The following is an 11,089-nucleotide window of genomic DNA, read 5'->3' on the forward strand; positions in this document are numbered from 1 at the left end:
ACATGTATGTCTATGTATGCACACATGTGTAAATATTCATATCGTTCTTTTGGCTAATTGCGAACTGGTACCAAATCATCGCTCCTTAGTAAACGCTAGTGTTTGATCGTATATCGTCCTTCCTATCCACGCTCCTACTCCTTTGCCCTGTTCACAATGCCCTAACAGGTCTACCACATCTCCAGATGGACAATGCCTTAATACCGAATACGATCAATAACAGAAGACTCAACAGACCCTAGAGGTACTTATAAGATGTTTCCCTACCAAAAAAACAGCGAATTTACTTAGAATAGTTAATTTTTGTGTATAATTCAAAACAATTTACAACAGTATTGTATTAATTAAACCGATCACCACTATGGACCAACGTGACAATAGCCGCGATATTTTCTGCGTAATTCCTATGAAACGGAACAAATTTAGTTTAGGTAACTGAAAGTCTTTTCGTAGCTGGTTGTAAGCGAGCTCCGCCTAAACTGCCCTTTAGCGATTTACCTAGATGACCAAATGACAAATATATAGATTTTACAGTAACCGGCATCGAGCCCGTAGCCAGGCTCAAGGCTAAGTAACTTGAACTTAGGCTGAACATTAAAAATCATTGCTTCGAAAACAACCGTATAAGTGTATTGAGCCTATGTCTCAAAACTTAACTCTAATATCCCGATACTCTAATAATATCCCGATTGCTTTAAGGCGTCAATAGGATACTGTATGTTTTTTTTTGCATTTTTTATTTGCATATATTGTAGCATTTTTATCATAATAGGCAATCACGTAGAATATTTTTTCCCAGCATCAACCTTGATCATGATCTGTACGGGGATCTCGCACCTCTGTGGAAAAATCTTTCCTAATTGAACTGCTGATTGCATCACAATATAATCCTAAATAGTGATTTTTGTGATACGTTTTCTGCGTTGAGCGGAGAGAAAAATAAAAGCACTTTGCCACCGGGCCAGGGCAGGCAGTAGCTCATAGAAGCAGCTTGTGATCACCTAGCTATTGAACTTTCACTTGTGGTCGCCATGGTGACCTGTTTGCCTGCTACACCTAAAGGACACGTGCTGATATGGGATTGGATCCGATCGTAGAGACACTTTGTTTCGCACCGGGAGCTAAGCGTCTTGTGCAATGCCAAACAACAATACGGGACGTAAGGTAAAAACAACTCGAACAAGAACGTATTGAAGTAGTAGAGACGACCAGTGTTTTGCCCTAAATTGAATATAGGTTACTCACACTAGCTTAGCGAAAATGTGCTTTAGACGACAGGACGTTAGAGCTTAGCGAAAATGTGCTTTAGACGACAGGACGTTAGGAGGACAGACATGCACCAATATCGAATGATAAGTTAAGTGGTACAATTCGATTACTACTCTCGCTTACTTGATAGTTGGATCGAGCTTACTGCCGCTTACACTGCCCTTAGAATTGTTATTTTTTCAATGATTTTTTTTTCTTTCTTTTAAGAATATCAGTCGTTATTATCAGGCTGTCTGATTGATTATACTAATTTGACCAGCTGTGACGAGACTTCTGAGTTCAACGCGAGCGAATTTTCCGTTGTCAGTTTTCGGAAGTTCATCCACGAAAAAGACTCCACCGTACAGATGCTTGTAGTAAGCAAATTCTCCTAGAAAAAAAGAACAAATATTTCTCACTATAAATGAGTGCACTAGCTATCGGATAAACAACCGCTAGCAGTAGCAAAAATCACTACCAACTCAAATGAAGTCACAATAATATTTTTTTAAGCGTACTACTCTATCTGTAATTGCATATATCTTTCTAGTCAACGATGTGGTGCTATGGTTACGAAGAGCACTCTGGCACTAAAGAGCAACTCAGACTCATGAGTGTACGTTTAAAGTACGATATATATGGTTGCGACATCTTTCTAAAGCGGTATCAATTTATACGCAACGTACGTTTAACCATATCGAGAAGTTCTTGTTTGAGTTCATCGCTTGGCGAATGTCCCTTATTAAGGACAATGTAGGCGGTCGGCGCCTCGCCGTACTTCTTGTCCGGGAGTCCAATGACGATGGCCTCTTTTACTGCCACGTTCTATAGAAAGATACAATCCACCATTGGTCAAATTCGTAAGTCATATACGCATATAGACATTGCCTCGTGCCGGAGGCCGGCCGTCTGGAGCAACAACTTAACGGCAGTACTGGAAAAAAACTCTAAACATTTAGTTGTCAAATGTAATGCTCTCTTTTAGCTACTGTTATATACGTCCGGACAAGAATAGATATACAGTAGCTTTGTAGAGGATTCGACCGCTGTTATTATGGTAAAGCAAAAAGACACTTTATCTTCTAATAAACAAACATAACACACTAATTAACTATTCAAAAATGTAACTAATCTGCATTTTTTATTCGAGATAGACCGAAGTTCAAAGATGTCAATTGTTGACACTTGCTTAGCATAGGACAATAGTTCGCACAACTAGTCAAGGGTACTTGCATTTTATTAATTCAGGTACCAGTCAAAATGCCGGGAAAAAGACAAGGCACATTTTCCGAAGTTCATCTCACGGCTGCATCATGAAGACGTGTATAACATAATATCGCTGTTTATTTCTGACAATGTGATTCACAATTTAGCGATTTTAAACTACAGAAACCAACGAGCTAGCGGAGTAAAGTGCTTCGAACTTCAAAAATGAATCGAACTTCAAAAATGCGAGATGACAACTTCGTTGTCATAGAGATCATTAGGAACTGAACGGTAAATGCTCTGAAGGCTGCTGAATCGTTAAAAAGGAACAATGTGACAGTATAACAAGCCTGGGGTGAAACTTTGTCCTTAGACGAAGCCATTATTTCCAATTGGCTTGCTTTTGTGCAGGAATTGTCATGACGAGGTTCAGCATGTACACTTTATAGCCCGCGTAGCAGTATCCTAAGAATCTCATTCGCTGGAAACCGCTGAGGCACTCCTGGCCAAGAACAACCTTCAGTTGGCTTGCATCGAAGTTTCGGAAAATCCAGAAAATCGAGAACTAATGCTGTGTTCGTTATTTTACATATGACACATTTCACAGCTCTCCTCTGGAGGCGACATCGTTCTTCCCAAAATATGGGGAAGCTCATTCCCTTGTCAACTCGCACATCAATAGAACACCTCTTTTTCGATCGCCTTTAAGGTTTAAAGCCCCTTTCATCTTAGACTGGAAGACGTGGAGGTAGCCCAGTATTAGTCAGGGTTTTCGTTATTCTAAAAAATTAAATTAGTAACCCTATGAGCCGAATATATTCCCTCAATATTTAACACGTGCGTTTACCTATGCCATGTAGCTGTTGTGGTGTTAACTTTTCAAAATTTTTGCCAAATTCTGTTGTTGTTGTTGTTGTTGTGTGCCATATTGAACAAAAAGTAATACGCAGATACGAAGAGCTGTTGAATAGCTTCGGCAACCTAAGGAAGTAGTACGTTCAACTTCATCGTTTGTCCTAATTCAATATTCATATTCGGCTTAATTTTTCGAAACAGGACTGCGTCCGTAATCAAAATACATCTGCCATGCAGGCGAACACGTTTCGTCGGTCGAAGTTTTTAGGAAGTAATTGTAGGTCCTAGATAGGCTCGAAGTATAACTGTTATGTATCGTTATGTAAAGATAATATTAAAATGCAAATATATCGACCTAAAATTAACATTCGTTAGCTATTGTTCATAGTTGATACAAATAATATATCGATATACAGTGGTTGTTTTGGTGTCGGGCGCGAATACGTGCCGCGTTAAGGAATAATAATCCCTCCCCTATTCGCTAACCGCTTTAGGAGATGATTTTAGAAATTGCCAATATTGCAAAGTAAAAGCAAACTTATATAGGCTACCTGAAGTAATAGGTCCTCTAACTCGGCAGGAGACAGCTGGTTGTCTAGACACTTGATCATCTGTTTTAGGCGTTCGCATATATAAAATTTACCTTCTTTATCCATATATCCGTAATCACCTGTTCAAGGAGTCAACAAAAACTGGATAATTAGTAATGCAAAATTGTATCAAGCTGATTCCATGGAAGTTACAAATACATTAGCTCAGTCACTGTATATGCAAGTTATTACAGAGCTACACCACTTTTTTTTTTTTCTATTCAATAAAACGAAGTCTATATTTCCGCACCATATCACTGTCGTTTCTTCCATGCCTGCTGTATAATAAAGTTCACTCATTAATAATATAAATTCACCTGTAAGCAGCCAGCCTTCCTTGGTAATGGCTTCAGACGTAGCATCGGGTCTCTTGTCGTATGACTTCATAATAAAATCACTCTTGACCGCTAACTCGCCCTTCAATATTGGTTTTAGATATATAAAAATACTATTAGCAACTGAGTAAATTGTAGCGACAATTTCGAATCGGAAATTATTCCAGCGCAATAAATGTCTTTTTTTAGGTGTGAATGATAGGATGATTGATCTCCTTCCTAAAGCATGGCGCGGTGCGGTAAGGGGTCCATGTCGAGCCGACCGATATAACGTCGGCGAATTGCCAAATTTTCACTCACCAAATGACCATTTTGGCCCCCTTTTCAAGCATAATAAAATACATTCGTAAGCAGACAAAAACGACGGAACAACTCTATCTTAAGGGTATATATTGTAGTAATAGCATACCTTTTCGTAGGGATTGAGCATACTGCCGTTTTTCGTATCGATGACCTTCATGCGCGTATTTGGATATGGTCTCCCAACTGACTGGGTTGTGCACTTGTTATCCTCGGTTATCGTGACGATAAAACATTCACTCATACCATACACTAAAAACAGCCCATGACAACAAGCAGTTTTATGTAGCCACAATCAATTTCTACTGATTTTATTTGGTGGCTTATAGTCTAAAAGTATGAAACGATGCCATGTTAGCAGTTCGATAAAGTCTGTTTGTCTCGGCCACGTAGATCACCAGAACTATTCCATGCAAATACGTTTTTGTAAATAATTCTGCAGATATGGAAAACAGCATATTTTCGAATGATCACGATATTGATGAGATCAGACGGGGGCATCGATCAGGCTGTTGCCCGAATTGCATACATGACCAAATACTTCATAAGTTGGCCTGCTATGAAAGGTTGCCGCGGATCCCTTGTCAGCTTGTTGTAGGTTAAGTTAATTTGAATAGTACGCCATGTCTGAAACAGATTTAGAGGCCTTACTAGCCCGAATATTTCAAGTGCCGTATAGCTAAAAAAAGGTACAAAATAAGGTATCAAGAATATTCAATACGGAATCGTCACACATTCTCTGTGCGACGGTGTCCTTTACTCGAAGGAGCAGCCAGAAAGGCGCCAACTCATCGCGCATTCAGCTGGTCTAATGGATAGCAATTATCTCTTAGGGAGATTTAAGCTTTTTCTGTTGTTCAAGATTTCCATTATTGCTGACCAAATAAAACCGATTGATTCTTTCTTTCATCATGATATCAGTACAATTCGTTGCTAATCATGTTTCATAGAAAAATAGGCCAACCAATGGCGGCTGCTACTATACACCTATTCCCTCTTCCCGTTAATTAATACCTACTGTTAATGAAAAGTAGAAATAACAGCGAATTTCAAAGGTACCGCTTTACCTAAGTGGGTGTGGTCACTACAAGCCCTGAAGTCAAAAGCAGGAAATCGTCTCTAATTCATTCTAATACGGGCCCCCAATAGATTATCTAGAAATTTATTTCCTAGAAACTAGCCAGCTGAGATACGAAAAGACATCGTTTCTTGGACAATGTTTGTCACAGTTTTACGAGTTGAAATTAAACTTACGAGTCTGCTACACGCATATATAATAATAATAGCAAATACGGAATAACAGTAAGAATACGTTTTAAACGTTTAGTCCTATCATAAACGTGAGACAAATAGAAACGTACTGAACTTTGCTATCAAAAAAAGCAGGGTGCTGATATTGCTACTCCGTCCTGCGAATTCATTCAACACGCTAATATAACATTTTGTAACATTTTGCGCCATGATGAAATGAGTGGCCTTCCTACCAATTTGAAAGGCTACATACCCTATATTTTCTACAAATTTCGAGGCTTAAAAGAGATCAATCCATTTTAGCTCTGACTCACAGATTCGGTAGCTTTGAAGTTCAAGTAAACCGATCAGAGCTTCTGACCACGAAACAAAAATAGTACTGCCTCCTACTACGACGTGCTTTACTGAACGACACGCCCCCGGAGCTTGCCGTAATATTTCAATCAGTCTCTGGAGGATGACCGGAAATACCATCAACTCCGTAACCTGTAAATGAGACACAATAGTTCGCTGTAGGCAGTTGCCAACACCTTGTTTTTTGTGTCGATTAATATAAGCTTGCTAGAAAATCGCTGCCGACGAAAAACACAATCTACGCAATCATTTTCCTTAAGCTAGCCAAAAAGGTGACCAATATATACGTAACAAAAACAATTCATTTTTACCATTATTACGTTTTGCACTATAAGAAATAGTTAAATAACGAGTAATGAATCAAACCATGATACAGTAGAGCATGTTATACAATAGTCTGCGAATTGCCGGATCCCAAAAAGTATCCGGCCAAAGAAATTTTTCTATTATGAGATACTTATCTAGTAATATATATATAGAGCGTGTGCTACCAGAGTAGGCAATACCAGGCATTAGACGCCTAAGGAACGATTGCCAAGATATCATCGAGTGATTTCGCTTCAAGAACCCGTGCTTAGCCAACGATTAACATTCTTACACCCAGCTCTAGTCCAACTTGAGTGCGCTTTCAATCAATAGTCGATCTTCCATCGATTACGGCAGAACCGTCATGACATTGTAATGCACTATAAAAATAACAAGGTTCCGTTTAAACCATGGAGGATCATGTCGCGATAACGTCTACGTCAGACAAGCTTAAAAAGACACTAAAAATTCTAGGTAAAGCTAGTGCGTAAAAAAGAGATAGTGACACTGGTCATATAAACATTGTGTGCCGGAGCGTTACAGGCGGAACTTCCCTTGCGAAACAAATCTACATTCTATGACAAAACTCACGGTGGAACGTGTAGGGAAAACAATTTGTTTAAATGAAAGTTGCCACGATTTAGTAATAGAGATAAAGGTATAATTAATAGGAGAGTCGGGAATGCATTACCCTGTATGTTTCGCATATGTTGACGAAATTCTCAAGATCCTGATTCGTGTTCGCAACAACGGAGGTGGCGCCGATGTAGATTGCCAGCGGGAAAAAAATCGAGCCAGACACATGGCTTATCGGACACCACTGGAGAATCGTACCGGAGCCGCGTAAAACTTGCGTACCTTCCTCGCTTTCAGTAAATGCATTTTAATGTAAAAACAGCAATCAATCAAAAGTTATCGCAAGCTAAAACTCGTATCTTTCGAAAATTATTGAAAGCCTACGGAAAATGGATTTTCGTTTCATGCAGTTGTTAACACGAGATGACAACGTTTGTTGATAATAGTCACTAACCTCTTAGGGCTTCCGTTTGTACAGAGTTTTTCTAGTTAGTTCACAATACATTCAATGGTTCCTATCAATAGTTCACTTTCAAGAATCAGGCCAAAGTGCCTTGATTCAAAAAACAATCAGTAGCGCCTTCTTATTTCTGCGAGGATTTTGAGAGCGATAACTCGCGCCTACATTTTTGGGGGGTTTCGTCCTACACATCGTTACATCGTTTGACGAAACGACGAAAACGAGCCCTCTTTGGCCTAAAATATACTAAACGAAGACTGATCTCAGTTTTAATCTTAGTAATAAGTAAATAATACTAAATGGAAATAGATTGATAAAAAAAATGTCTCTGGGAAATGGGAAACGTATGTAGCCAATAGAATCGTGGGTGCCGTTTGCAGTTCATGCTGTTGTAGGAACTGGTTGTGGGATTTGTCCTTTCGTCACGCGCCTTACCTCGAGCAGATAAGTTGCGACTGGTGGGTAAAGTGCGTGTGCAACACTCCTTTAGGTAAGCCTGTCGTACCCGAGGTAAATGTGATAAGAATCTCATCTTCACGTGGACAGACGTCTTTAGGAGGGCTAAACGGGTGAGTGCTGCAAATTTTATGGTGTCTTTAGCGTTGCAACTATTGCTAATGTTTATAGACAATATAAAACAGTTTCAAATCTAGAGCTTTGTGATGATAGATATATCTATTTCATCATCGAGTAAGCAGTACGATGTCAGACATATTGCATTTTATCAAACAGGTATATACCTGGTGAGTAAAAGCTGTGTCACCGTCATGAGTTCTGGATGTGACGCCGGTGGGCTTTCCATATTCGCCAGAATGACAGTCTGTGAACCGTAAATGAATAGGTATCTAATTTAAATATAATGAATAAATTACTAATGTAAACTAGGGCTGCTTAAGGTCAATTAATGGCCAGACCTTTGAGACGAATCTGACCTAGGCTGCAGTTTAAAGGTTCGTGCAAATACTTGTACTTCCCGAAAGATATATTTGGCAAAAGTAAACCGTTATGGGTTTGGATGTCAGCATAAAATCCAAAGGTGTAATGTATACTTAGAATTGTTATGAAAAGAGCTTAACCTTAACTTCTGGAAGCTGGTCAAGACTCTTTAAAGTCACCTCGTATGCCGCGTCGTCCGCAATGATAAACTTCACATTTGCAGTTGCACATTGATATACCATTTCTCCTGAGAAACAATAAACGCTCGTGCAAGTTTGATCGTCCTTATGTTTGTTTTCGGCTACGTTCTATAGTTCAGGTTATGTCAATCAGATAAAACGGACGTACAAAAAGCGCAATTATGTATTTTCTTCAAGTAAATGGCACATTTAGCAAAATTTAGTTTAAACAATTGCGTTTAAATGATCCCCTTGTGCTATAAGATTCAGTAGCTTTTGCAGAGGAAATTTCGTATGTTTTAGGCGGGAAGAACATCTGGAAAGATTAGAACTTGAAAATTATAAGATTCTTACGGACTACAAGGGTGGTTTTGCATGCGACAATTGTTGCATTGATGAAATGTACCGCGAGATACGCTAGAAAAATGTCTATGGAGTTGTTGCCGTGGAGCGCCACGCGATCTCTCGCGGACATTCCAAGCTCTTGAAAAGCTCCAGCCAGCCGCTCAACTTCATGAAGTACATCATTGAACGTCAACGTACGACCCGTTCTATGTTCAATCTGAAATCGTAACGCAAGATCCGTACGACAGACATTTCGCTCACTTAGGATTTAGTACACTAAACGCACCCACCGCCTCTACGTCCTCTGAGTTGGTCAAACGTATCAAATTTTCGGTATATAGTCAAATGGAAATCCCAAACAAACGCTCCACAAGCTACAAAAGACCCTTCATTTTTTATAATCCAACTCATCTCAGTCTTTCATCCTCCGTTTTTGCTCTACTTACCACCGCAATTTTATTTCCAAAAAGCTGACAGCGATTTCTGTAAAATATGTGAGCAGGCACTTCTTCAATCACACGGTCCTCGAGCCTGGACGTGACAATCATCTTTAGCAGGCCGATGGTCTGTTTGAGAGTCTGTTCCACAATGACCGAAGCACCTTAGTGACGCATAAAAAAGCTTTTTCTTGGCTATTAAACACTACATTAAGCAGGTTCACCTTCGTTGCTCCGCAAGGGGCTTTTTCTTCTTACCGATGGATACAATCTCCCAAACGATTACTCGATGATCCTCCTCGTCTGCGATAAAGTGTGTCACAACTAGATTCTATACCGCGGTAGCTTGTCTGTCTCAACGACAATAGCCTTGCGTTTGTTTTCGACTCAACTACGCAGAATTTCAAGATTACTATTCGAATAATCTATAAAACGTTTCTATTTTTCCTTTTCGCCAGCGAGTGCCCGTATCAGTGATCTGTATTATACAAGCTACTAGGTTATTTAACGCATTTCACGACAATTACTGTTCAACATTATCTCTTACTAGGTGTTAGATAAAAATGGAGCCAGTCGGTATGCTATCAGCGCGGGGTCGTCGTAGGGGGCCATTCGATAAGCGAACGAATCGACATCAGTAAAAGCAATTTAATACGATGGATGAATTAGTTTACTTAGATAACCTTAATTGAACTACGGATAGTGACCGTGTCGCATACAAGTTCAGCGTTATATCTACAAGAAAGAGTCTTAGAGAAGTTATTTAGATCTGTATCGTTGCAGTAACTTGTCGCGGGAACAATTCGAAGACAGGCTATGGCTGTAACATTATAGCAAAGGTACGGAATCAATAACGCGAACCCAGATAGTACTGTATACGTACTAGAACCGTTCTATAAAGGCAGACTTCGGTATCAGGCAAGTGACCCAATGACACCGAATGATAAGCGTTACATACTTCTTTTTTTAGCCTAGAATGCGTTTAAGTATCGTCTATCAGCAGGACGCATACACGTAGCGAACACGATATCTATTAGTAGCTTCTAGGAAAACTCGACACATAGCTAAGCGCTTTTAATGGCGTGACGGACCTGCTTTTTTTTTTCACTTTAGGACATTCTTTGGAAAGTTGGATAATCAGAAGATAATTAAAAACTTCCACGTTCTCTATATTTGATACAACTATGTCTGGGCTCTTCTGGGAATACTCATCTGCAACTAAATTCCGCTATATGAAAATGATCTGATACACTTACTTGGCGCCCTTCAACTGCCAACAACGGTTCAAACAGTCTCGAACCTCAAAGTACGTTGGTGAGTCGGGCTAGCTTCTGCATGATTATTATATATAATATATTACATGTATTATACCGAGTGCACACAGAATGTGAAACGATGAGTCGGAGAAGTAAAAATCCCACTGTATTAGCATACATCGATGTCAATGCTCCGTTACGTCAACCTATGACAGGCATGATGCCACGTCGAGGCGTACCGTTAGTGTAATCCCAGACTGTTAACGCAGTGCTTGGGGTTGACTCTAGTACGTATTGCAGAACATTGACTCGAGCATTGCCGCTGCCTTTTGTACAACTTGGTCTGCGGTTATAAAGGATTAGCAGATGCGGATTTGAGCGTTGCAGGACACATCATTTTAATAGAGATAAAGTCGGTCATGTCTTTTAGATCCCTATATCCGCTAGGCAGGAAA

The 11,089-nt window shown here is 39.7% G+C and overlaps 1 protein-coding gene across 5 annotated transcripts; it reads right to left on the reverse strand.

Moving 5' to 3' along the window:
• Positions 1-718: 718 nt before the first annotated feature.
• Positions 719-9,686, reverse strand: LOC111248268 (luciferin 4-monooxygenase-like). 5 transcript variants are annotated; one of them, XM_022800328.2, is made up of 12 exons: positions 9,388-9,656; positions 8,951-9,158; positions 8,597-8,664; positions 8,222-8,301; positions 7,917-8,057; positions 7,137-7,311; positions 6,100-6,271; positions 4,644-4,786; positions 4,217-4,316; positions 3,861-3,979; positions 1,935-2,073; positions 719-1,639 (listed from the first exon to the last, which is right to left on the reverse strand). In XM_022800328.2, the coding sequence occupies exons 1-12, from the start codon at positions 9,487-9,489 to the stop codon at positions 1,494-1,496; spliced, it is 1,593 nt and encodes a 530-aa protein (XP_022656063.1). In that variant the 5' UTR covers positions 9,490-9,656; the 3' UTR covers positions 719-1,493. The 5 variants fall into 5 exon arrangements, with proteins under 5 accessions (XP_022656063.1, XP_022656062.1, XP_086841932.1 ...); XM_022800327.2 differs by having other exon boundaries at positions 8,558-8,664; XM_086985806.1 differs by lacking the exon at positions 9,388-9,656 and having other exon boundaries at positions 8,597-8,725; positions 8,951-9,083.
• Positions 9,687-11,089: the final 1,403 nt, after the last annotated feature.

Source organism: Varroa destructor, unplaced genomic scaffold (assembly GCF_002443255.2).
Source record: "Varroa destructor unplaced genomic scaffold, Vdes_3.0 BEIS01000003.1, whole genome shotgun sequence".
Classification (NCBI taxonomy): domain Eukaryota; kingdom Metazoa; phylum Arthropoda; class Arachnida; order Mesostigmata; family Varroidae; genus Varroa; species Varroa destructor.

Bases quoted from the DNA above. Each gene is read 5' to 3' on its own strand.
- LOC111248268 (XM_022800327.2), bottom strand. From the start codon at position 9,489: ATGATTGTCACGTCCAGGCTCGAGGACCGTGTGATTGAAGAAGTGCCT. The intron at 8,665-8,950 runs GTAAGAATCTTA...ATTGTTTCTCAG, and splicing joins CAAAACCACCCTTGTAGTCC to GAGAAATGGTATATCAATGT. The intron at 4,317-4,643 runs GTATGCTATTAC...CCAATATTGAAG, and splicing joins TGCTCAATCCCTACGAAAAG to GGCGAGTTAGCGGTCAAGAG.